Source organism: Lutjanus erythropterus, chromosome 15 (genome assembly GCF_056507025.1).
Source record: "Lutjanus erythropterus isolate fLutEry1 chromosome 15, fLutEry1.hap2, whole genome shotgun sequence".
Taxonomy (NCBI): Eukaryota; Metazoa; Chordata; class Actinopteri; order Lutjaniformes; family Lutjanidae; genus Lutjanus; species Lutjanus erythropterus.
Genome location: NC_139331.1, coordinates 5,032,829 through 5,060,713, shown reverse-complemented (window position 1 = coordinate 5,060,713; position 27,885 = coordinate 5,032,829). Strand labels below are relative to the sequence as shown.

General features: G+C 41.1%; 2 protein-coding genes across 2 annotated transcripts; both read left to right on the top strand.

Annotated features, from left to right (window-relative positions):
* Positions 1–718: 718 nt before the first annotated feature.
* On the top strand, positions 719–1,933 carry htr1e (5-hydroxytryptamine receptor 1E). Its single transcript, XM_084737285.1, has one exon. The coding sequence runs from the start codon at positions 719–721 to the stop codon at positions 1,853–1,855; it is 1,137 nt and encodes a 378-aa protein (XP_084593411.1). The 3' UTR covers positions 1,856–1,933.
* A 3,305-nt stretch (positions 1,934–5,238) lies between these two features.
* Positions 5,239–27,545, top strand: znf292b (zinc finger protein 292b). Its single transcript, XM_084737171.1, has 8 exons — positions 5,239–5,439; positions 14,165–14,319; positions 14,442–14,517; positions 15,021–15,156; positions 17,210–17,412; positions 18,137–18,273; positions 19,361–19,502; positions 20,161–27,545. The coding sequence occupies exons 1-8, from the start codon at positions 5,275–5,277 to the stop codon at positions 26,947–26,949; spliced, it is 7,803 nt and encodes a 2,600-aa protein (XP_084593297.1). The 5' UTR covers positions 5,239–5,274; the 3' UTR covers positions 26,950–27,545.
* The last annotated feature ends 340 nt before the right edge of the window (positions 27,546–27,885 follow it).

Sequence of the window (27,885 nt, the reverse complement as noted above, 5' to 3'; positions counted from 1 at the left end):
ATCAGGCTAATTATCAGCTAATTGTACTCAGTTTCTAATGGCAGTATGCAGTAAATGTTTGCCCTTTGTGTGCATTTATCTGTTACTTACTGCTGAAAGTACAGAACACAATAAAGAAAGAGTAACTTTACTGATCATGATCCAAGGTTCTATATTGCAGGAAACTGCACTTTCACTGGTTAAATAAATGAACATTTCCTTGTCAGACTAATCTTGCACTTTCAGTTTGCCGTAGCTAAACATTAATATAAGTGTTGGGCAGATTAAAAGTCAAACCTGGTGGCCTGGTGGCTCAGTTGGTAGAGTGATGCATGCTGCATGTCATTACCTGACTCTCTCTCATCCTTTCCTGTCATATCTTCAACTGCCCTATAAATTAACAGGCATGAAAAAAGAAAAAAGTGTCAAGCCATTGGTCTAACCAGCAGATCAGCCAACATCACCACGAAAATTAAACATAAACACAAAGAACCACATATTTCCATTCTTTTCGCTAATAGGTTTCTTATCAGGGAGTTGTTTGCAGAGTATCCCAGCATGCATTGTGTGGAAGGCAGGAAGCACCCTGGACTGAGTGCAGAGCACTGAAAGTGCACTTTGGCCATCTTTAATATATTATTTGCCTGTTTTGTTGTTACAGACTGACCTCTGACCCTTGAGAGTGCGCTGTCTCCCTGGCAGTGGTTCCAGGGAGGGAGGGGCCGGCCTGGGTCCAGGGATGGACATGGACAGCTACCCAGGGGGGAGCACCTCGGGACCAAACACCACAAACTGCTCGGGCCCTCCTGCCAGCAGCCTGCAGGCGGCGCATTTCACGGACAAGATGGCGGTGGTGGTGGTCGTCCTCAGCCTCCTCACCCTCCTCACCGCGCTCATCAACGGCGCCGTCATCATCGCCATCTGCACCACCAAGAAGCTCCACCTGCCCGCCAACTACCTCATCTGCTCCCTGGCCGTCACCGACTTCCTGGTGGCGCTCCTCGTGATGCCCATCAGCATCCTCTACATCACCATGGAGACATGGTCCTTGGGTCAGGTGGTGTGCGAGATGTGGCTGAGCTTGGACATGACCTGCTGCACCTGCTCCATCCTGCACCTGTGCGTCATCGCCCTGGACCGCTACTGGGCCATCACCAAAGCCATCGAGTATGCTCGCAAGAGGTCGGCCCGCCGCGCCGCCATCATGGTGGGGATAGTGTGGGTCATCTCAGTTTTCATATCCATGCCGCCGTTATTCTGGAGGCAGAGGCCAAGGAGCAGCGGCCTCCAGAAGTGCATCATAGAACACGACCACCTGGGATACACCATATACTCCACCCTGGGGGCCTTTTATATTCCCATGATCGTCATTCTCATCTTATACTACAGGATTTACAACGCCGCCAAAACTCTGTACCAGAAGCGCGGCTCTTCTCGCCACCTCAGCAGCCGCAGCATGGGCAGTCAGAACTCTATGGACCACTGTCGTGTCTCCCACACGTTCTGCGTGTCAGACTTGTCCAACTCGGATCCCACGCTGACTGCTGACAAACTCAGCACCACCATCCGCATCCCGTCCTTCGAGACGGATGTGGATGGGCAGGAGGAGAAGAATCAGATCTGCACCACGCGCGAGAGGAAAGCGGCGCGGATCCTGGGCCTCATCCTCGGGGCCTTCATCATCTGCTGGCTGCCTTTCTTTTTAAAGGAGCTCCTGGTGGGTCTGCGGGTGTTACAGCCTTCTCAGCTCCTCTCGGACTTCCTGACGTGGCTGGGTTACATCAACTCGCTCATCAACCCGCTGCTCTACACCAGCTTCAATGACGACTTCAAGCTGGCTTTTAAAAAGCTGTTCAAGAGAAAAGAGCATGCATAGGCCTGAGGTTAAAGGGATATTCTGGATTATTTGAAGCGTGATTGTATGATGATCTTATCCATAGTCAGTGTATTACCTACAGTAATAGCCTTTACTGATGAGAAACCACTGCTATAGAAGCCAAATATCACTCTCTCCAAGCCAACCAAACTCCATTGGCAAAATCAGTCATTTGGAGTACACAGGAGTTGCTGGTCTACTGCTGCCTCAGTGTGTAAATTTGTTTGTGTATTGCATGACTTTGGTGAATCTGAAATAACCTTTTAATGCACCATAGTATCACAATAATACAAACACACTAACAGATCGAGGCAGCGGTAAACCAGCAGCTCCTGAAGTGAAATTGCTGATTTCAGCTATGGAGTCTTGTTGACATAGAAAGAGTGATATTTGGCTCATATAATGTCAGTTTCCTCTCAGAAAACGAAAATAAATCAATCAGGAAAAAATAGCTTCCATGCTGGTGCCCCTCTCTGCTTCTCTAAACTGGAAGCACACTGACACCATACCATCTACTGTAGTCAATACACTGACTATGGATTAGTACCTCATTCAAATAATTCCGTAAACTATCCCTTTAAAAACACCGAAGGGAATGTATACACATTTAACTTAACTGCAGTCTGCTGGCAATATGGAGTGTGACATTGTGCTTTTCAAGTAAAAAAAAAAGTTACATCTCAACAATGTATTGGGTGTTTTTCTCAATAAAAGAATTATTTATAACTAGTATTCGGTCATTTTATATATGTTCTCTCTTGCAGTGGCCCTGAGAGGTTAATGCACTATTACTTAAAGGGACAATTCACCACAGAATTAAAAATACATATATTTCCTCTGGCCTGTACTGCTATTTATCCATCCATACTGTTTTGGTGCAAGTTGCAGTTTTGGAGATATCAGCCATAGAAATGTCTGCCTTCTCTCCAATATAACAGGACTAAAAGTCACTCAGCTTGTGGTGCTTAAAGCGCCAATAAAATACATTTGAAATATTTAAAAAAAACAGTGTCTATTTCCAGAAATCATGACCCGGTTACTCAAGATAATCCACATACCTTGATGTGAGGAGCTTCATGTAGAAACTACTTTCTGTCTAGTAGAAAGAATGTAGATCTGTTTCTACTGCAGATAATACATGCAAATTAAAGGACCAGTGTGTAATAATTACAGGAATTTATGTACATAAATGAGATATATTATATATAAGTATGTTATTTATTATTATCAATCAACGTAAACTCATAATCTATATGTTCCCGTTTCTTTAGAAATAGCCATTTATAGTTACATACTGTCGGGTCGACTTACGGAGATCATCATCCTGCGTCGTCTACGGCAGCGCAGAGCGGACAAACTGCACTAACAGTGAGTCTTGGGAAGCCCATGGCGACCTTACGTAGACGCCGCACCGTAAACACGGAAGTAGACGGGGAGGATAGACGTGGGTGATTGCTGGTAGACCATTTAGCGTTGTGAACCTTGACTGGCACAGTTTTGACAAATGGAGGATCATACATACACTGTACCAGAACAAAAAGCAGCAGACAGTGAATCCCCGTCATCCAAGAAGCGGAGACGAGAAGAAAGTAAACGCAAGCATGACAGGAAACGGCAAAAACACGAATCAACATCGGCATAGCGTTTACATGATGGAAATCGCTGATGGAGGACAAACATTTTCACAGTGACGCCGAGGTTGCCTGTTTTCTGTTTGACAGGTAATTCATCCTACACACATAAATGTAGTTTGTTGTGAGATAGCTTTCGCTCGCCATTTTGTCCACTGACGGCCACCATACTCTTGGTGAGAGAGGGGCGGTGCCGGGGTAAATCCTCTTAGTTGCAATCTAAGGTTTGAACGCTAGATGCCACTGGAAATCACACACTTCTCCTTTAAAGAAAACTCCTTCACTTATTTGACAACACGGTGAGAAAAGAACCAACATGCTGCAAATACAGAAACATGCTGAACACTGAAAATCAAATACAGAGGCTTTCCTGGAAATGTTATTGCAGACTCTAGTCTACACCATACATCCAGTATAACCAGTAACAAATCAGAAGAAGCAGCAGCTGGATCCAGTAGAGCCTCTATTCTGAAACTGTGGTACGAGTACCCCTGGTGGAGAAATGTCAGAAATATTTGAATACAAAATAAAGTAATTAAAAAAACATAATGCTACAAATAATTTTATGAAAATACATAAAATATGACATAATTGAACTGAATTGAAGTGAAAGTATTTTAAACGTCAGTCATAATAGTGGCTTTGAGAGCATTGCTTGTTTGTATAATAATATATATATAATATATGAATGATTATGATGATAAATCTAGCAAAAACAACAGGGTTTCCTGTGTAGTGACTCTGTAGCAGTATTTTGAAGTTTACAGACTATGAAGTCAATCAGGGAAGACCTAATGTTTGTTTTTACAATGTTCATTTAGAATTAAGAGATGCATCTGGAAACAGATGCAGATTTTTGTTGTGTACCTGCAGATGTGTAATAAAAGGATAATGAATCTGCAGACAGGATTACTAAAAGATTAGTATATATGAGTCACATTTGACATTTGGAAAAAAGGGAAGGTAAAATCCTAATCAAAAAGAAAATATCAGAACTTAGGCAGAAAACATGTGATGAGGACAGTAAGGGCAGAACAATGGTGGTCCATTTCTGCTAATGTGATGAAAAATGCTGTAAGTCAAAATAATGTATCTAGATCATTGTTATGAGATCCTAGCTCATTAATTTGAGAATGTTTTTCATTATTTTCATTAGTTAGTAAGACTAACAAATCAGTCAGTCACTAATCAGTATGATGTACATGGTCTTATTTTTGTCATCACATTGGCAGAAATATGTTTCCATACAAAGATAGTCACAGAAAGGAAGAAGTAGAAGAGATGATCACACTGGTTTAAATAAGTTGTCTTATCCCTAGTACAAATTTTCATCATTTTCTTTATTCAGTCTCACTCTTACTGTTAAAACCACATTTGAAATTTTAGTAATAACTTGATTTGATTAAATTACTTATATTATTACTGTAACCTGCATTTTATTTTTTCTCTATCATAATCTTATTCTACATAATATTATTTTATTAACTATTTCTATTATTTTTTGTGAATGTCATTTTCTACAATTGTCTTCAGTATCATAACTGTGGTTTGGCAACAGATATCAAATGTCAGACCAATGAATCCTATAGATTTCTTAATAGACACATGGTTGCTTAATAGAATACAGTATTTTATAGACTTACAGAAACAAGAACCCGCTCTACATACTCTGATACGGTACGTGGCGCTATGGATCTAAGAGTTAGTGTTGTTCTCCGTTAAAAAAGACGCAAAGAAGAGAACGAAGAAGAAGTGGTACGCGCGTACGCGCCGGAGCTGGGTGTGAAGATGGCGGACGAGGAGGCCGAGCAGGACCGTAGTTCTGAGAACGGTATCAGTGAAACGATTGAAGAACTTAGACAACGGTTACAACAACTGCAAGAAGTGGTGGTCAGGGACAGCGGCGAGTGTCCAGCCCAGTCCTCTGCTGAGTACTGCCAAGACTTCTGCAGGGTGAGTCCTTTTCCCTCACGTATTTAGCCAACAAGCTAGCCAGGTAGCAATAGCATTAATAATAACGGTAAGTCCGACTCCTGTTTGATTTCAGAGCCCAGCTCTGGTTAAGAGGGCAGGGTAGTCATAATCAGTGTTGTTCCCAGTTGCAGAATAGAAGTAGTTGCAGTGGTTAAAGTGGAGCTGAGCAGAGCGTTCAAATGGAACTCAAACCTACCGTTGACATGGCTAACTCAGCTAGCTACTAGCACACGTTAACACTAGCTGCTAGCTGTGTCTGCAGGAGGTATTTAACCGTCATGTTATTGCTGTTAAAATTCTTACATGTATAGCTAGTTATATATCATGACATGGACAACAGTGTGTCTCTGTGTTTGGTTAAGGACAGTAGCACTTCCCAGTTCCTTGGTAGTTTATCTTAAAAAACAGTTGTACCTGCAGTGAGCAGAACGTTAGCCGTGTATGTTTGGCTACATGCGCGTGCACGTGAGAATAATTTGGCTGATTGTCTGTAGTGGTAACGCTGCCCTGAGGCGATCTAAACTAATTCCCCTCACTTCGTAGAGGCTTTCGCTGTAGTCAGTCACCCAATTTAGTAGCCTCCTCTAAGCTAACTACCTCGGTAAACTCCACAGCAGAATGGTACGGTTTGTGAGTTTTCCCGCGATGAATTTCGTGTGTGTACGTGCAGAATGGAGCGCACGCTTTTGCAGAAGAGGCACGCACAGAAGCATACTAAAATCAATACTACACAAATTACTGCCAGTGTCCCTCGAGTCCCGTCAGAACGTTGTCCATTAGTAACCCATCTGCACTGTTCAGTGGCGACAGAGGTGTGTAGTACAGCGTGCTGTGCGAGCATATGAGAGTATGGGGAGGGCGGATCTGCACCAAGCATCTTCACTGCCATTGTAGTGCTCTTGGTTAGCTGGGGTGGAAGCAGATTATTACAACTACTCAAATTACTGTTATGAAGTCTTTTGTATTATTATTATTAATATACTGTTATGTTGTGTTTTTTCCAAGTTTAATTTTTACTCGCACTTAAAGGAATAGTTCACCTAAAAATGAAAATTCAATTATTATCCATACCCTCATGGCAATTGAAGGACAGGTTTAGTTTTTAGAGACCCTCAGACTCTCCCAACAATGCAAGTGGATGGTGACCAGTTTTCAAACCGAGAAAACAACCAAAAGAATAAAACAAATTGCCTCCACCCTGCTTATCTGGTGTAATCCAAGTCTCCTAAAGCTCCAACATGCCAAGTTGACTTGAAAGACGATGTAATTTACACCATGTTTTTAGTCTAAATCTTCACTGTAGACCCTTAACTTGGAGCCACATTCACGTGTGTGTGCACACTGTCTGAACTGTGTGTGGTGTGTCAGTGTGCAAGGGAATGGCATGTTGGGACTAGTGTTGGACCAGATGAGCAGTGTGGAGGCTCTTAATGCTTTTTTCTGCTATACTTTCCGTTTGAAAATTAGTCATTATTCACTTACATAATTTGGAACATTCTGCAATGCTGTTTTCCTGTGAAATTCCAGCAGTATTTTCTGGGTTAAAAAACTAAACCTGACCTTCAGTTGGTATGAAGTTGAGTAGATGATGACTACATATTCATTTCTGGGTGAACCATACCTTTAAGTATCAAGGTGTTATGGTATCAGTCATGTAATTTAATACCATACAACTCAGGGTTGCACAATGAAAAAATTTTAAGTTGCCTTATGCTGCACGCACACAATTAAAATATATAATAAATAAAGCAAACTATAATTGCAGTTGTTTGTATTACATAAACACCCACCTCATTCCTCATATACAGCAAGGGAGTAATTATGTAGTGCATTTTTAAAATTTGCATTATGTTGAATGTAAACAGTTACTAGATGGTTTCACATAATAAGCTTGCCATCCAGCAACATTATCCATCAGCTTTGACTGTCTTTGTGCGTGAAGAATCATTGATGTAAACTTAAGAGTATGTGTCCCCTCGTAGTCCTCTGGTGTCTTGCATCATGTCAGCTCGGAACACTGTCCATCCATCAACTGCAACACCTTGATCTGGGATGTTGTGGAGGAGCAAGTCTTTGTGAGATGTAGCACAGCATTCTCTTGATTTTGTGTTACCTGGCCAGCCTGAGTCCCATTCTGTCATTTTCTTTTTGTCATAGGTGATGACATATATGGCTTTTGCTGTGTTTACTGAGGACAGTTTTGCAGTGTTCCTAAGCCTGTTGTATCTTTAATACAGTTATTTGGGTTTTCAGTGTAGTTTTTAATGCCATGCTGCCTGAGGGGTCAAAGGCCACAGATGTTCAATGTTGGTTTTCAGCCTTGCCCCCTGTGTGCAGAGATTTCACTGGATTCTCTGAATCCATAATGATATTATAGATTGTAGATGATGAAATCTATAAATCCCTGCAGTTTTTTGTTGAGAAACCTTGTTCAAAACGGTTGACTTTTTGCCCATGCTTGTGAATGACTGAGCCTTTCAGGGATTCCCCTTTAAGACCCAATCATGATCCTGTCACCTGTTACTAATGAACCAGTTTACCTGTGGAATGCTTCAAACAGGTGTTTCAGGATTCCACAACTTTCAGTCTTTTGTTGCTCCTGTCCCAACTTTTTTTGAAATGTGTTGCAGGCATCAAATTCGGTATGAGTGTACATTTATAAAAAGTGTCAGAACATTAAATAGCTTGTCTTTGAAGTGTTTTCAGTTGAATGCAAGTCAAGGAGGATTTGCAAATCATTGTATTCTGTTTTTATTTAGGCTACGTTTTACACAGCATCCCAACTTTTTTGCAGTTGGGATTGTAATTTACTGCTGAATAGGCCTGCAGTTTGAATTAATATCCAAACCCTTGATCAGCATTTTTGTAGGCTATAAGGCTATCCGATTACAAACAAGCCAGTGCAAACCATGACATATGGAGGGTAAAAACCTCTGCAGCAGGCATAAGTTTGGAGCGCATGACCACTAAGCAGAACAGGGCAGGAGCTGGGAGTGATTTAGACTGAAGATTTGGAGAAACAGAAACCCCTTTCCACTGAATACCTGCTCTTGATGATGCACAAAATATCAACAGTTAAAAAGCAACTATTGCTTAGTGCTTTTTGAGAAGAATAGTTTGCACCTTTAGTCAGTAAGTATTTTTTTCTAACACCAGTAGTTTTACATGGAGTGCTGATTTGGTGAAATGAAGTGTGTCCACTGTCTCCACAAACAGCATAAAGTAAAGCAGTGTTGTGGCTGTAAAATTAAATGTTTAGTCCAACCTACAAAACACAGGTGGTGGCCTCATAATTGACAAGTTGTTCTAGTGATACTATAAAGAGTTTCAACCAGACCTGCTTTATATGAAAAGTGGCCTGAGATAGCCTCCATCATGATTTGACTTATCACAAAGTAAATTAGTCGTAGGGTCATGTGGAGGGCTTAGGATCAGGGGTGAAAGTAGGCCAGTACAGTCCAGTACTCTGTACCACTAATGTATTCAGTGCTTGTGTGCAGCACCAGGAAGAGGGGACAGCAGCTGACTGCATACAGCAACCCATTACAATGGCAAGTCAAACAAGAAAACACATCTGATGACATTAGATCAACATGAACAACAGTTTTCTTATAACTTGTCTGAATTGTTGCAGTGTGTTTGTGCCCAGCACAGACCTGTGGGTTTTAATCCGTGCTGAAGGGAACCCCGCTGCCTTTCCAAAACTGTTTACTTACTGCTGACTAACACCGTCTTCAGCTGCACCTGACTGTCTGACGCCAAGGATGTGGAGGATGCCATTATAATCCAATATGTATTCTGTAATGGGCCATTCAGCAAAATGACAATATAATTTGGATTTTGTTATTTCCTAGAAAAACTCTGAAAAGGACTAGGGATGCAGCGATTAACCGATTTTACTATTAACCGCGCTTTAAAACGTCACGGTTAATTAAGGCTCCGTTACACCGAGTTTTCCTGTTCTCACTCGCAAAAAACGGACACTATGCTGGTACATTATTTTCAGCGCAACCTGCACAAACGAAAACAAAGTTTCACCAGAGGTGCAGCTGCTTACAGTGCGGTGTGAAGCTTTGTTTCCACCGAAGAAAAGAGTAAAGTCGGCAGTGTGGGAGCATGTCGTTTACACCAAGAATGACCAGGGAGTCATTCAGGACGACAGATCACCTGTCTGCAAAACCTGCCGAAAAAAAGTTGCGGCTAACGGGTCAAACTTGATGCAGCATTTGCGGGATCACTGCCCAGCTTTACACGCCAAAGAAAAGGTAACACATAATAACTGAGTTAAATTACGTTAATGGCAAGTTACTTAATGAAACACTCAGTTGGTAGGGAGCTAATTAATATAAACGTGTCACCTACAATCAGTGGCGTTGCGGTGAGAGTTGAGCTTTAAGTTCAGCGTAAACAAACGGCAGCAAAGCGGCTTGTTTGTCTATGGAAGATAAAAGTGCTCCTCTCAAGGACTTCAGTCAGTGACCATTCAACCTTACAGGTTGCTTCTTCCTGTCTGTGTTGAGTAAACTCTAGGCATTGTGGGTTAATATAAAACACTAACATAACATCAGGAGCTTGTAGACTTCCAGCACTCTACCTGGGATCTAATTAATTGTATTTCAGTTATTATTAATACAGCATAAGCAATGTTTTCAGTTTATTTCTATTATTTTTACTAAAACTTGGTGAAGTGCTTGTCTGTAATAAAGCACTATATAAATGTAATCTATTATTATTATTGTTATTATTATTATTATTATTATTATTATTATTATAAAACTTCAAACAAACAAAAAACAATAACAGACAGGATTTAACCAGGCCACATGTAAAATTAGATTAATTATTGAAAATAGATGATTAAAAATGAATTAAAAAACAGTAAATAAATACTAAATAATTTTGTGATTTTTTTTTATCAAAAGAGCCGTGCAGACAGACGTCCTGCAGCCTTTGACTCCATTTGTTTTGTTCAAAAAGGAAATACTGACATGCATGTTTACAGAGCAGTCACTTTTATTTAATTCCAAAGAAAGACAGACTTTTTGTTTATATTTATTTATTATTTTGTACTGTATTATTTGATTACTGTGTTATTTCTGACAGCAGTAAATAACACATTAAAATCTCTAAAGAATGTTCATGTGATTTGATACATTAGTTTATTAGTAGTATTGTGAAATTAATTAATGCATAATAAGCGTGATAATCGTGAAACCGTGATTATTCCTCAGACTATAATCGTACAGTCAAAATCTATAATCGTTACATCCCTAAAAAGGACTCATTCTTCTCTTGAGGGTGTGTACTGAATTGACGCTCAGTGAAGCACTTTCTCACTTATGATGCTGCCTGAAAATTGAAGGAAGATACATTCGTTCACCGGAGTTGACTGGAGTGTTTCTGGGTGCTGTGCCTCACTGTACAAAAGCATAATGTTTAGAGAGGAGCATGTGCTGGGCACTTACAGCACTACTGGCTTCTGTTAACGCCAGTCAATACCCATGACAAGTCCCTCTCTAACTGCTTGTTTTATAGGAAACACATAATATTAGTAATAAGCCCTCTGCTAGCTGTTACATGGAAACTTTTAGCACATTTTGTCTGCTTTGGCTAAGTTACATTTTGAATGCAGGACTTGTATTTGTAACAGTATTTCTGCTCTGTGGTATTACTAAGTTTACTTAAGAAAAGCATTACTGTCACCACTGTTTACTGAAAATACAGGGCATAACAGCCAAGCTTGTTATCACCTTAATAATTAAGTATGGTAAATATGGTAACTTTTCTTATTTTCTTTTTTTTCATTTTGGCAAACAAAGGCAGCTGTCGGGTTGCCAGCCTGACAACCAGTTCCAAAACTTACTGTTACTTCTTGGAACATTTGCCCAAAGACAGACAGATCAAATGTGAGTGAGTCATCATAATCAACACAGCACTGAGAACATTTCAGTTCTAACAGCCTTGCAGTGGGCAATTTAATCTTAGGAAGAGCAGGTAACTTTCCTAAAACATGCCCTTTAATCAGGACATGTTTTCCTTCAGCATTATCCAAGATTGAAAAAGCAGTGAGGGAGAACCAATACCCTTGTTTAGTCTGGTTGCATATAACCAAACAGTTCTTTTTGTCCCAAGCTTACAGACATTGTTTTAGCATTTTTTCTATTACAACAAAAGTCATAAGATATCACTGAGATTTAGGAAGAAATTTGGGGCATCCCTGTGGCTCGGTTGGTGAAGCGTGCGCCTTGTACTGAAGCTGTTGGTCCACTGTTGCAGCCATCAGTTCAGGTCCTGCATGCGGCCCATTTGCTGCATGTCACTCCCTCTTTCCACCCCCTTTCCTGTCATATCTTCAGCTTTTCGCTATAAAAAATAAAGGCCTGTCACCTTTGATGACAAGCTGAGATTTTGGAGCCATTATAAGTGCCCTGTGGAGCATCTCAAGCAGTAATCAGGCTCATAGTATGGCTGGACAACTAATCACAATGTTATCAACATTGCAATATGTCCAAGTGCACTATCCAAATCGAGGGAACCAGAACCGAACAACAATTTTCAAAAATGTGTGAGAAAAAGAATTATAATGAAGGCCTACAAATCTTGTTCTCCAGATGAAAGAAAACATGTTTCAGTCAGAATAATCACAATATGACTCTTTTACCATACTGTGCAGCCCTATCTCATAGGGAATTGGCAAATCACATATATAGGAGGGAACCTAGGACGTATTCAAGGGAGGGGTGGGGATACAGCATAATGTTGCAATAGTTTGTGTGGCAGTATTGCAGTGCAAGAACACCAGGTATCGGGGATGTGGTCCTTGATCTAGTAAAGCAAAAGCAAAAAATGGTGTGCAGCCCCCAAAAATCAGACCCATAAAATTGTGCACATGCACACCAGCAAGTCATGTTCCTTTTATAAATCACAGTCCACCTGGAAATGTGCACAGATGGATCAGCTCAGTATCCTGCCCTCTACACGCCCACATTCAACCAGAAATGGCTCGAGCACCACATGAATGTTGAGCATATGAATGTGCCTGATGATTGTTCTTTATGTTGAAAATGAACCAGGTGAGGTGACTGGAGAAGGCAGAGTGTCTTTGAGCACCTGGCAGTACTGTTATGTTCACTGTAGGGATTTTACACATAAAAACTACATGGCAACTAAAATAAAATTAAAAAAATGCCACTATACTATACTAAGTCACTATACATGGGTAATGTTTTACCGTGTCATGTAATTTAAGCCTGTTCTGTATTTGTATCTGTAAAGAGCCCAGAGGGAGATGCTGTGGGTGGAAGATCATAAGATCAGAAGTGTGTAGGTTTAAGTTGAGACATCTGAGAGACGGAGCATGCTCTGTAGACAGAGCTGTGTTTTCACCTGCCGTGGTTCTCCCTGCAGGCTGCTCTGTGCTCTCCTGCAAGCATCTTGAAATAATCTGTCCATTTTATGCAAGCATTTTTATCAAACGCCACAGGCTTGTAGTAAAGCTATACTTTAAGCTTTGGTGGCATCTATACACTTGACTCTAGAGAAGAGAGGTTGACTGGAGACGTTTTAATGCTACTTTTTTTTACTGGGTTATTTTGGTTGATACCAGGTATCACATACTGATACCCTCGACCTGACAGCAGTGCAGCTTAAGTAACTTAAGTAAGTCAGGGAATGAGACTGGTTGTAACAAGTCAGACCCGTCAGACCTGATGGATGTTAACAGTCAATTTTGAATCTGATCAGAATGATTAAACATGCCAAAGCACGATGCCAAAATTGAAAACTTCAGTTACTGTCTAATGTGTTTGGGAAAATTAATTTGCATCCTCCTGTGTTATCAGTGCATCAGTGTGAAGTTGCTGTATTCTCTGTGGTGTTTGGAATGTATTTGGGAACATCTACATAGCTGCTGACATAGCCACAAGGCAAATGATTAGCCTAATGTTAGTACAAATATCAGATGTAATAGGTAGGGCTGCCTCTTAATTGTCGACTTAACTGTTAGTTGGTGAGAAGAGTCTCAGTCAACAAAGTTTTCAATTTCTTCATTAGTCACAGGAAAAAACACCTCAAACTGTGCTTTGCCGTTGGGCCTAAGTGAAGTTTTCTCTGGCATACGGTCACCGGCCCACTGATGTTAACTGGTGTAACAGACATTAGCTGGTTTGCTCGGTTAGTGGTCCTACTAGACTGGGAAAGTATTTTTCTGTGAAGCATTTTGAACCATGAGAGTATGATCATGATATACTGTGTTGAAATAAATCCTTCTTGCTGGTTGTTCCGACACATTCAGAAACATTACTGCTTTGCTTATGCATTCCACTTGTAGCTCACTTGGTGCCCCAAAAATAAATTTTAAAATATTTCACTCTATAAACATACGACTTCTTGTTGGCTAGGACAGTCTTTAGTCAGCAGATGTTCAATGGCCAGTAGATCAAAGAATTTGTCTGGATAGGCTGTGATAGTACAAACATCCTTTGTCAAATTGGTCTTCTGATGTTTTCTTCAGATTTTCTGTTGTAGTTTTGGTTTCCATAGGCAGCACTCATGTCTTTATCTTTTATGCCCCGGTGGGCATAACCATTTGTACCAAATACCCAACCTTCCGTTTTTATTTTCAATCTCTTGGTAAAAGTTGTCAGTGCAAACAGGGTCTAACTTGTTGTTTAGCAAGTGAGTGATTGTGGTTTCCTCTCTGCAGACACTGCTGGAGTATGCAGGCCGTTGGAGGATAGAGGAAGAGCCTTTGCCGCTGGTGGAAGTGTACATAGTCGCCCTGCAGAGTTACGCCCAGGCCTCTCCATACCTCTCCCTTGAGTGTGAAAATGTTCCTCTTGTGATTGAGAGGCTCTCACTGTAAGTACCATTTAAATGTGATAAACTGCGGATAAAAAATAGAGCTTACCCCATAATCAGAGTTTTGACACTTGTGATTAAAATGCAGGCAAAGAATAATATCATATTTTTCTTTTCTGCAGGAGTTTTGTGGAGCTTTTACTCTCACTGAAGGACGTTCCAGATGGCTTATGGAAAGAATTCAAGTCATCGGTGCAGGTAAAGCTGCAGATTCTCATTTTAGGAAAATAACATGGATTTTTTTAAAAAGTAGCTCACCAGAATAAAAGTAAAGTTTTTCACCCCTTGACAAAGCACCGTGACTCCACAACTTCCTTTGTTTACACCTGCTGAAAGTGGCTGACACTGTGTAAACACTGCATTTCTGTAGATTTATAGTTGAAATATCTCATCTTTGAAAATGTCCATCCTTTGTTAAACACTGCTGTTAGAACTTCAGGGATGCACTATAGAGATTATGGAGGACAGATTAAAACAGTGGTGCAGAATCAACCAGTAAGAATTCAAATTAAAGGTTTTTGCATAATCTGTAAAATCAGGTAGTATTGTATTGTAGCCACCATTTTTGGTCTGACCAATTATGTTTCCATAAACATTGGTAGTTCGAGCCTTAACCAAAACCGTGAATAAATAGACTCAAACCTTAGACTGTCACATACCTTCTGCATCTTTAAGTCATGGAGTTTTCCTGTCATGTGTAGTTTGCGTACAGTAAACTGGAGGAGAATGGCATCACTCAGCTGTCCCAGTTGTCCGCTTTGGGCCAGTATGATGGTGTTTGGACCAACAGTGTCCTACAAGGCCTCCTGTCCAATGAAAACCTACCGACTGAACAAGGTGAGCTCCTGCACTGATTTTCAAAATTATTACCAAAAATTAATTAAGGGAGGTGGAGCATGTAACTTTGAGTATCTCAAGTAATGGAGTAGTATAGTAATATTGACTTTCATAGTGTTAAAAAAAGGCAAGATGTGTTTTCAAAAATCAGTGTCCCACCTTAAATTAAATCTCTTTTTTGTCAGCATATATATCTGCTCTGGAAATCACCTGTCTTGTGTTTTCCTTTGAGGAAAAAACTCTAAAGCCAAATGGAGGAATTTATTTTTCATATTTTGGTTTCATAAAAGCACCCTCTGTTTCATCACTTCAACAGAATACCATTCCATCTACATAGAGGAAGACCTTGTTTCAATATAGCAAATTCAGCACAAAGCAGTAACGTCTGCATTCTATCATACACACAGTCAGCCTGCTACATAACACAAGAGCTACAAACTCTGTAAAACAACCCACATTAACTTTCCTGCTAAAATCTCCTTCTCATCTATCTTCTGAACATACATCTTGCCCTGTGCCTTAGCTTGTTGAACAAGCAATCATACAAACATTCACCAGGGAAAAGTGCACTGCTAATGAAGTTTGCAAGTTACATAGCCACTTAGCTGCTCAGCTGCAGCACATTAAACGGTATGTAAATGAATATGCAATTGTCACTTGGGCCTATTTTGATCCTGCTGTGCTCCTCACTCATCAGTACCACTAGCAACACTGTCTGTCTGTCTGTCTGTCTGTCTGTCTGTCTGAGATGAAAAGGAACATTTCTGACCTGACCTTTTCCTTTCTAGTAATAAAAAAAGAGCACATTTAATGCCTTCATATCTTCTGGCTGCTCCCACTGCACTGGGAGACTCAGACAAAGTAAAATAAAGTTCTGTGATCTGATGACACCAAAAATGTACACTTTGACCGTGATACCAAATAAGATGTTTGGCATAAGTCAGACATCACACATCAGAAACTCATAACACTGTGAAGGATGATGGTGGCAGCATCATGCTGCAGGGATTCTTCTCTGCAGACCTACAAGGTTTGTGAAAATAGACAGTATAATGCATGCAGCAAAATACAGAGAAATGCTGATAGCATTTCTTGCAGATAAGGCATACATTGATTTAACTCACATGCTGACCAAGAAATTGAGGCTTGAAAAGCTAAAAAGTAGAAACTTAATGACTCAGAAACTTGATTTTATGCAGTTTGAGGTTTTACCGAACACAGTGAGATTTTTAGGTTTAGGCTTTAGCTGTGGAATGTGTCCAAGTATGAAATTTACATATCAGTCAAAAAGCCACCCTCTGCTTAAGAAACTTGTATTAGTTGTAGATATCTATAATTAGAGTTCAAAGCCTGAATTTTATTACTAACATTAGATGTCTGGTTTAGCAGTATTATGAGGAGGATGAGCACTGATCCATATAAGGCCTAGTCCACACATACCCACACATCCATTAATTCACCTACACTGGGCATGCACATGCTGGTGTAAACAAGAAACAGACTGTAATGATGAGGCAGAGAAACCTGATTGCTGTTCACAGCATCCTCCCGCATAATGCTATTTTTTCTAACAACATTTCCAACAGTTTAACTAGTGATGCTAATGGCGAATAACACATGCACAGTCCAACACATACACTAGCAAACTTTGATGCAACAAAACAAACCCTTTATTGACTATGTCAAACATGCCTGCCCAGCTCAGAAAAGCCACAGAGTTGTCCACAAAAGGCAAGTGCACAGCAGAAGTGTTAACCATTGGTGAAATGATCGGATCAGAGGTTGAAAGGCCTGAAACAATACAACGCTTACCAGAGCCCAGGGCAGTGCTGATCAGAGACATGCAATACAGTTCTAGTTTTACCGACTGTTAGAGTGAAATGTCATTTGATCTGTAGTGCAGGGATAACAGATAATACAGTGGCGTGGTTGTTTAGAAGAAAATGTGATGGTGTCAAGCATTTCCAACAGATCTTCAAAGTGATGGGCACACAAAACACAATTTCTAAAATCAGAATAAGTTGTATTTATCATCACTCCTTCTGGTTTTCAGTTGAGGAGTTTCTGGTGCAGGAGGGGCTCGTCCTGTTGGAGATGAGAGTGAAGCAGTTGATGAAGGAGAATGAGCTGGAGAAAGCTGCATTGCTGGCAAAGACCTGCTCTCAGTGGCCTGCCTTCCAAGAGAAAGGAACTTTCAAGCAGATGTACCTCGTCTGCGTCTGTGCTACCTCAGACCAGGATCAGCTGATGGATGAGGTAAGTATAGTGTTACTTGTGTGTGAAGGGTGTGATCACACCTTTGAGAACTTTGCATGATATTGGCTGAATCAAGCAGACCACTGAAACAATACAACACTGACATGTTATGTTACTCAGTTCAACTGCTGACAATATATGTGGACTTGGTAAATGGCCCTCCAATAACAAAATAGTGTTGCATTGTGCACCTTCCTACAAGCCTTACTTGTCTGCTGTCTGTATTGTGCCTTCCACTGAGTCTGTACATTAAGACTTTATTGTAATACATTCCTCATCCACAAGATGGCAGACTACACTTAAAAGCTATTTGTGAAACTATTGGACGCATGTATGTCTCCCATTACTTAAAATACTGGATGATGAAGCTTGTGGGACTGCAACTTAATTATCCTCATTAATGATTAATCTCCCTGTCAATGTCAATGCAAAAAAATTGTGAAACATTCTCGTCACAATTTCCTGAGCAAACAGCGAACAGTCCAAAACCCAAAGGTCTTGCATTTACTGTAATAAATGAAAAAGATAAGCAGCAAATACCTACATTTAAGAAGCTTGAACCAGCAATGGTTTCACATTTTTGCTTGAAAAATGACAAACAATAAATCAGCTACCCAAATACTTTGTGATGTTGTTTTGATTGATTAATCAAGCAGCTGTGCTTAAGTGTATATCATTTTCTAACAAATCTTTCTTACTGTGTGCACGGCATCTTTCTGTGCAGCTTTCAAAGGAGGACTGCCGCGATGCATTAGAGATGATCTGCAACTTGGAGTCGGATGGAGACGAGAAGGCAGCTTTCAGCCTATGCTCGGCCTTCCTGACCCGACAACTTCTCCAAGGAGATACATACTGTGCTTGGTAAGAAAATGGAAGACACACTGTTAGAAGCATCTATAGGCTTTCCTTCTTTTATGGGGAGAGGAAAAAATTTATCACAAACTACACAGGCTTCAAATCAGAATCTGCATCGGTCTTAAAATAAAATGAGTAGGGATGTGCACAATGAGTCAACTATATAATTAAACATTGGCGCCCCTTGCTAGCTGGCACCAGAAATACTAGTTGGTTAAACTATTTTTCATTATTATTTTATTCATGTACAGTGCCAATTAACTGTTGCATCTAAGCTGTTAAGCAAAGTCGGCCAGATAACAGCTCACAAAAGCTCACAGCCTGCTTTGGCAGTGTTATAATCTAGAAAATAAGGTTGACTGTAGTCTGTGCCAGAATAAACTGGTTTATAACCACTCAACTGAAACAATGTGTAACCCCATTCAGGACAGGATGGACAAGCTGCTAGCATTACTAACATTAGCCAGACTGTGTGGAGGGCTGGCAGCTAATGACGTATCATTTATAATGTCGTTTGCGTTTTGTAGGTTAATGTGCAATGTTCTCATTGCACAACACAAAGTGGCGCACATTTCGACTGCATTTAAAATCTGCTTTGGTGGTTGTAGACTGTGATTAACGGCTTCAAATGGCTCTTAATACACATTGTATGTTTTCGGACAGTATTTAACATTAATAAATTGTGCTCAATTTTAAACGCTTTCTGAGTGTTTTATTGTTAGACTAGTTGGCTAGTCTGAATTGAAATTTGTGTTTAGTCAGCATGTAACTTAGTCCCCAGGAACATCCCTAATAATAAAGCTATATATTATCCCCCTAACAAATACTGTTATGTGTTATAAATTGCTGGCTATGTTATTATTAGTCTTTGCCTTTCAACTAAAATGTGATATGATGTTGATTTGAAGAAACGTTACAAGATTAAGCAAGATTAAGTTTGATGCAGAACTGCTCTGCAAAATAATGCACATAATGAATTGGGCACAAAAATCAGGATGAAGTGTTCATGAAACTCATACATATAAATAAAAAATACATAAATAAATAGAAAATGACCAGCCAGTGTTTTTTTTTTTCTGTCTTTTCAAATCAGGGAGCTGACTTTGTTTTGGAGCAAGCTGCTGAAGCGATTAGAACCGTCAGAGCAGGCCTTTCTTGACAGGTGCCGCCAGATGTCTTTACTTTCCAAAACCGTGTACCACATCCTGTTCCTCATCAAGGTCATCCAATCAGAGGTCAGTAAACAGTCAGGTGTTGTGGTATTGTCACTGTGGGCCCACTGAAAAACAGAAGTTATCCTAACTGAGCAGCATGTATTATTACACCTTTCCACATTGTTTTCAACTGTATACATATATTTTAAATTGAAAGCAATCCTTTTAGTGTCAAATGATCACTGTTTGTAAGCTTAAAATGTGTGTGCATAGACCATAGAAGCCATAGTCAGCTTCATGTGGTTTACAGTGGATTAGTAAGGTGACACAGTTTCATCGACTTTGTTTGATCATGTTGGCCAAAGTAATGTGATTAGCATTTTGTGCTTCATCTTGCTTGCATAGGTTGTAAATGACAAACCTGAAAAGCTAAAGACAAATGGAATTGTATTAAACAATATTTGGCAATGATATTAAGTATTTGGAAGATACTGAGCTACTGCATTTAAGTTGGATGAAGCAGAATACAGCTGCTGATTGGTATACGTTTTTCAAAGCCACCTTTCAGGTCTTATATGTACGTTCTGTAAAGTAATGATCATGATGAAAGTTAACAATTCACTTTATTGATGTGAGAAATTAAAAATTTGTTTTTCTTGTAAAAGTCCTTGTTCAGTTTCAGAATAATTGTTTCATATGTTTGGCAGCATTAAGCCATTAAGCTTTCTCTTTTTCATAGATGGACAGCGTTGGACTGCCAGTGTGCATTGAAATGTGCATAAGAGCTCTGCGGATGGCATCAGATGATGGAAGCACCAAGGCCACTGTGTGTAAAACTATCTCCTGTTTGCTTCCTACTGACCTGGAAGTCAAGCGAGCTTGCCAGCTGACAGAGTTTCTTTTGGAACCTACAGTGGACTCATACTATGCTGTGGAGACTCTTTACAACGAACCAGATCAGAAAGTAGAGGAGGAGAGTATGCCTGTTCCAAATTCACTACGCTGTGAGCTCCTGCTGGTTTTTAAAACCCAGTGGCCTTTTGACCCAGAGTTCTGGGACTGGAAAACTCTGAAGCGTCAGTGTCTAGCGCTAATGGGTGAAGAAGCTTCAATAGTTTCATCCATTGACTTGCTGAATGATACGGAGGACCCCGAAGAAGAGGAGGACTTCTTCAATCTTGAGGGGTTTAATAACCTCCCAGACCACTTAGTCAGCGGCACCTACGAATTAAAAGATATAACGGACAAGAAACAGAAAAACAGAGAAATGAAGAAGCTGAGAGAAAAAGGTTTCATATCTGCCAGGTTCAGAAACTGGCAGGCATACATGCAGTACTGTGTGCTGTGTGACAAAGAGTTTCTCGGCCACAGGATTGTGCGCCATGCACAGACTCATCTGAGCGGTGGAGTGTACAGCTGCCCAATATGTGCTCAAACCTTTACCTCAAAAGACACATTGCTTCCACATGTAACATCACACGTTAAACAGTCGTGCAAGGAGCGGCTGACTGCAATGAAAACAAACAAGAAATTGGCCAATCCTAAAACAGCTGCCCCTGTTATTGCAGCATTAAAGGCAAAGACAGAAAATGAACTGTATGAAAATGCTGGTTCTCCATGGCAAAATGATGGCTTTGGTCATAATGCTCAGGCCACAGTGGATGGGTGTAACATGGAGAGTGGTGAGGACAATGTGTGCCCTATTGGAAAATGCAGGAGGAGCTTCAAATATTTCAAAAACCTTGTTGCACATGTTAAAGGTCATGGGGACACTGAGGAAGTTAAGACTTTTCTTGAAATGCAGAGCAAAAAGGTTGTATGCCAGTATTGCCGTCGCCACTTTGTTAATGTCACCCATCTTAATGACCATTTACAGGTCCACTGTGGTGTGAAGCCTTACATCTGTATACAGTTAAACTGCAAAGCAAGTTTCCTGTCCAACACTGAGCTCCTTATACACAGGAAAACGCATCCTGTTTTTAAGGCTAGATGCATGTTTCCAAATTGTGGAAAGATTTTCAATGAGGCCTTCAAACTCTATGACCACGAGGCACAACATTATAAAACTTTCACTTGTAAACACACGGGCTGTGAAATGGTATTCCATTCACAACAGCAGCTGGATTTGCACCAGGAGAAGCATGCCACCCCAAACAAAGAAAGCCCATCTTCTGAACAGATCTCACAAAAGCCTGGCCCTTCACTCATTGAACAAATGCTTACCAATCACACTCCACTGAAACAAGAGAATCCCCAAGAAAGCTGGAACACTGAAAGTGCTGTTAATCCAGATCACACTACTCTGCCAGTGACCATTGAGAGTTTGCTAAAATCATCACAGGCATCAGCAGAAGCCTTAGGACGATACGGAGTCAAACATGGACCACAAAATATGCCTTTCTCAACCAATCAGACACAGAGCTTAAATAATACTGTGATTCAGCCTGTGAATTCCCACTTGTCTGGTGCTAACAGACACAGAGATAGTTCTGGTGGTCATTCTCTTGATTATATGCGACCACCCCAACAGAATCAAACAGTACCTCCATTTGAAGCTAATTTAGGTAACATGTCACATGACTATAATGCAGATGTCTCACAAGGCCAGCCGCACATGTTCCTCAGTAATGTAAATACTGAATCAATGACTTACAACTCTGAGTGCAACTTACCATTGCCAGGGCAGCAAGGGCCGATGTGTAGTAGCAATCTTTTAACAGGATCACCACTCCAGGACTCCATAGAGCCAGCGATGACGCAACCACTTCCTCCAACAGTGACCCCACAGCCACTAACTGGGAACAGACCAGAGAACTCTGTGACATCCTCAACCAGCACAGGCCCCCTGCTAGGACAGAGAGAGCGATATCACTGTGCATTTGAAACATGTACAAGGCACTACAGCTCCTACAGAAGCGTTACTAAGCACATGAAAGCAGTCCACCCAGAATTCTATGAGCAGTGGAAAATTGTTCGTACTAAAATCAAGATAACCTACGCTCCAGTAAGGAGCACACCACCTGTCGGACATCTTAGTTCAGTTGCCTCACTTCAGAACCAGCAGGGCAACAGACTACCAGTTCATGCAGTTCAGAGGCAGAATGTTATCCAATCACCTCCTTATACTAACATGGGTACAAGCACAAAGTATACTGCCCTACATCCCCACTCCTCATCTTCCCAGAATACTTCACTTCTGATGGAAAATGTTCTAAATCCCATTGTTCTCTCTCAGCTAGGAGGTGATCCAAATCCCAATAGTCAAAATTGGCAGCCGACCCCTGGAAGTGAACAAATCCAAAACTTTGGCCCCTCCCAAGTCTATCCATCTAACGTACAAGTGATGCCACAAGTCAGTTCCACCAGTGCTGCTCTGCCACTTGGAGTTCCATCTTGCTCTATGATGGGACCAACAATGAACAGACCAGCAGAGTCGTTGCAGTCAACACTCATGGAAAATGGGTCTCAGTCAGTTTTGCCTGCATACATGGACAGTGCTAAGGAAGTGTCACAACAGGCAAAAGACCTTCTTCCGCCATATCCATCACAGATGCAAAGCAGTTCAGTCTCTGGTTCCACTGGCCCAGAAAAAATAAAATCGATGCAAAATCATGTGCAGTCTGAATTTCCCTCACCAGACAGTGCAAGCCAAAATGATGGTAACAACCAACATCAAAATGGCCCAGTCATCTCAGAAGACGGTTCTGAAAGTCAAACACGAGCCAGAAGAAATAAAAGGACCAAATGGCCAGCCATTGTTAGGAATGGCAAATTTGTTTGTTGTAGGTGTTTTAGGCAGTTTAATAGTCCCAAATCCCTCGGAGGCCATTTGTCTAAGCGTTCAGTCTGCAAACCATATGACGAATCAGAACTGAACACAGATCTTCCAGCATCATTTCTCGACCTACTCAATTCAGAGCAAGCAGTTAACACAGCTCAACCACAGTTGTCATATAATCCTGCTGCTGTTTATCAAGAGAAGCCCCATCAGTCAGTTACAAATGGTTCAACAGCCACAAAAGATTACCCCCATCCTAATTATCCACTTGACAATTTGCCTGTATATGGAAATGGCGAGTCAAATGATGATATTCTTAAACAAATCATGGCTGAATCCAACATGTCTGATCTTTTTGTGAACACACCTCCCCAGCCATTGTTTCAAACCCCTTGTGTTCCTTATGGAGCTGGTGAACGTTTGCCAGGGAGCTCAGTCATACAGCATACAGAAAATGTCCAGCTGAAGCAAGAGGATAACACTTATAGTACAGCCCATTATCCTCAGCCAAGTGTTGATACATTTGCTGGAAGAGAATTCCCTGACCCACTTCTTTCTCAGATTCTTGCAGAAAACCCTTCCACTGCTGTTCCTGGAAGCGTTCCCAAAAACCACAGTGAGTTGTGTCACTCTGAGACAACCATTAAGACACCAGATCCAGATTCAAACCCAGTGACGCAAATGCTGTTACCTGATAGTCAGCTTAGTCCGGTAACAAGTGGCAAGCAGGCTGAAACACAAAGGAAGACAACTGAACAAGATATTAAAAAGAGACTGCGGGAGCAGATTTTGGCTGGCGACTTTCAACGCAGAAACAGCATATGTCATTCAGGCAACACCGATGCTGTCAATTCAAAGATTTCCATGTCTTTTGGCCCAGTTTGCAGTCCCCCGAATAACCCCGGACTGAATGAAATGTCCTGTGATGGAAAAAGTGACTCAGCAATTGAGGGACAAGTGATTCAAGAAAACTCTGCAATCATTCCAGGAACCTCTGGCGAAATTGAACAACTACTGAATACTCAGAGCTTTACTTGTTTTAGAGAGACCTCTACCCCACAGCACGAGTTACTGAGCCCCACAGGCATTGTGCTAAATGATGCAGATCTTGAGCCAACTCAGTTATCTGCCAGCCAGCAACAGTGGATGACAGAAATTCAAAGTGCATTTCAAAGGCTCGACTTGGTCAGAGAAATATCTGATCATATGCCAACTTCCATGAAACAAAATAGCAATACTATGAACAGCCAGATGGAATCCGCAAAGGTAGATGTACGTAGACCAACTCCAATCTTTGTCAAGCCGTTTGCTTGTGAGAATGAGAACTGCACCTTTAGTTCCGTTTCTGCTGAAGCCCTTTGGAAACACCTCTCCAAGACCCACAATTACTCTCTTGATATGGTGAATGTGGTTAAAAAACGGTATGGCCAGTATGCTCCTTTCAAGTGTCAAAAATGTAGTAAAGCATTCACTCGAAACTCAAACCTTCGCACTCACTACCAGTCAGCTCACAAATTATCAGCTACAGAAATTGAAGATCTAGATAAGAAGCGCAAAGAGGCCAAAAATGCTGCATTGGCTGCTATTCAAAACCAGGCTCGAGCAGCTCAACCCCCAGCACCTACTCCTACTCATTCATCAGTGGAGAACACGGCACATCTGTATTCAATCCAAGATGCAGTAAAACATGACAGTCCATCACAGGCATTTGTACCACCTACTGACATGGATGTAACAAATCAGAAATTGCAAGATGAAAGTCGCTCAACAGTCATTCATCCTTTGCAAACACCCCCAATGCACATCCCACCAGTTATTCCACCAGTACAGGCCCAGACCTTTACAGCAGCCCTCCAGTCAGTACATGCAGGGATGGTAGCCGCACAGTGGTCACAAGAACAGCAAAAAAAATTGCCCAAGGTGCCCACTCCACACACAAGTGGCCCACACATCGGAACCCATTTGCCCAAAGTGTCAATTCCTCTCTCTCATGCGCTGGCTGCCATGCCTCCGGCTAATAACCCCCAGTTTCTCAACAAGCAGTCTGCTCTCAACAGGCAGCCAATCCCTAAGCCAAACATGGTCATTAACAAGAAGGCAAAAGAGAAGAAGACCAGCTCAGGTGATTCCATGAGTCCTTACAGACCATACTGCTGTGTTCATCAAGGCTGTGTGGCAGCCTTCACCATCCAGCACAATCTGATCCTTCACTACAGGGCTGTTCATCAGTCTGCTTTGTCAGCACTGGAGGTGAACAAAGACCAAGACCAGAGTGAGGGACTGGATGAAGTAATGGACCATCAAGAGGAGGATCCAGAAGCAGAGATCCCCCAAATTTCAGAATTCAGATGCCAAGTCAAAGACTGCTGCCGAGTTTTCCAAGAAGTCCCCAACCTTTTGCAGCATTATCTTCAGCTGCATGAATTCAATCTTGAGAAGGTTGGGAGTCTGTTGTCCGGCATAAAGTTGGGCAGGTTTACTTGTGGCCACCAAGGATGCACAGCTACCTTCACTACTTACTGGAAGTACATAGGGCACGTCAAGGAGCAGCATAAAGATGTGACACTGGCCAAACCCGAACAATTAAATGGCTCATTCAAGTGTGAAATCGAAGGCTGTGACCGTTCATATGCCACAAAGTCAAACATGCTCAGACATGTCATGAAAAAACATCAGGACCTGTACCAGTCCAAACTAAAGAGTCAACGAATAAAAGATGACGATATGAAACCGCCCCCTAAGACTTTGCATTACCCAATTACCAAGCCGAGTAATGGGAAGGAAAACATTGAGAGCAATAAAAAGATCCTGCAGAGGGTAAATGACACAAAGAGAGTTAACAAAGCAAAGAACAATCACTGGACTAAATATGGAAAACCCTCCTTGAAATCTAAAGTGGAGGCATCCGCAATGTGCACTAAGAAATTTCCTCTGCAGTACCCCTGTATGATCAAAGGTTGTGAGTCGGTCATGAAATCAGAGCGCAGCATATTAAAACATTACGTAGGACACGGACTGTCAGTGAAGTACCTGGAACAACAAAGGAGCCATTTCATATTCTGCAAAAAGTTCCCCAGGCAGAAGTGCCGCCCCATCAGGAGTGATGATTCCAAATCGGAAAACACCTCCGACCTTTCAGACAACGAGGTGCCAGCCGTTGACGCCGGCCCAGAAGGAGGAGAATATGAATATTCAAAGCCCGTCCTACGCAAAAGGACCACAGCAGGGATCCCCGCTGCGTTGTTTGACAGCAAACTGTCAAATGACGAAAGCTCTGATGGCTCTGTGGTGCTGAAACGCAAACGAGGGCGGCCACGAAAACTGATCGAAAAAATCGTGAAGCGCAAGAAAATCCCACGCACAACCAAGGTTGACGTTGCTTACAGCAAAGACGAGGAGTCTGACAACTCTCTCCCTGCAGTAATACAGCAGGAGGAGGTGACTGAGCAGAGTGCCCCACTGGCCTCTTTTAAACCAATGGGATTCGAGATGTCTTTCTTAAAGTTCCTAGAACAGTCAAATAAATGTGAACATCCCCTGATGAGGAAAGTTGACATACCGGAGGCATGTAGAAAACCACCCACTCTGAACACCAAAGACATCTGTGTCAAGTTCAGCAACCGTCAGAATTTGAAATCACTTAGTAAAGTTAAAATAATCATAGACAAGTCCTTTTCAAAAAGTGTCACCGAGCGTATGTTGAAGCAGCTGCAGGACATGTGGCCCACAGTGGTGTTGGGGAAAAAATGATTTTTTGTTGTTGTTGTTTTTAAAAAGCAGGATCTCAGGACTAGAATGAGTAAAATCTGCTGCAGACTGGTGCCCTACATAGGAAAAATTTTTTACACATCCCCTTATTTAAAAAAAAGTTGTTTTGAACTATACTGTAATATTGTCTGTACAATTTTTGTCTTTTTTATAGAATAGTGTATAGCATGTTTTCATTTATGGACTCTAAAGTGAAAAAGTCGTCTGAACATTTTGCTGAAAATTGAAACATGACATCAGCTTTTGGTGTCTCAGTTATCGCTGTGAGACTTCCCAGACAAACAGACTTTGAAACGGATTGTATTGTTGTGTGTAGTTTGTGATTTGAAGATGTTGATTATTGTGCGTTGTGTACATAGTTTGAAATCACTCACTGCCACCAGCAGTCTTACAATTAAACAAACAGCTTTTTTACAACCAGTTTGACTTGTTTTTCATCATTTGCCATTTTGTTAGTTTACACTGCAGTTTAGGAATTCCTTATATGGTGTAAAGTTTGGAGCTGCTGTATGCACACTGAATGGAAAAATGATTTTGTGGAAGTTTTTCAATTATTAAAAACAAATGATCTAGAACTAGCACATTGTTTTCTTGTATTGAATGCTCATCAATATTTTGTAAGTCATTTTGAACGTTCCGGCTTTGTCCTGTGTTTATCAATTATTTGTGCTTAGCTTAGCATAAAGACTGGAAGTTCAAAAAATACTGTACGTCCACCAACAGCCTTAAAAGCCCCATAATCAATACATTGAAGGAGAAAAGTGCTTTAAACAGGGTTCTTACAGGTGCTGGAAATCCTTGAAAATCCTTGAATTTTACTGTAATCTTTTCAAGGTTTGACAAGTGCTTGAAACTGCTTAAAAATGTGATTCCATTACATTCATAATAAATCACTAATGGACTGAATAGCTTATTTTT

Coding starts and splice junctions, on each gene's coding strand:
- htr1e (XM_084737285.1), top strand. CDS start 719: ATGGACATGGACAGCTACCCAGGGGGGAGCACCTCGGGACCAAACACC.
- znf292b (XM_084737171.1), top strand. CDS start 5,275: ATGGCGGACGAGGAGGCCGAGCAGGACCGTAGTTCTGAGAACGGTATC. Junction 17,413..18,136: donor AGGATCAGCTGATGGATGAG/GTAAGTATAGTG, acceptor CTTTCTGTGCAG/CTTTCAAAGGAGGACTGCCG. Junction 18,274..19,360: donor GGAGATACATACTGTGCTTG/GTAAGAAAATGG, acceptor TTTTCAAATCAG/GGAGCTGACTTTGTTTTGGA.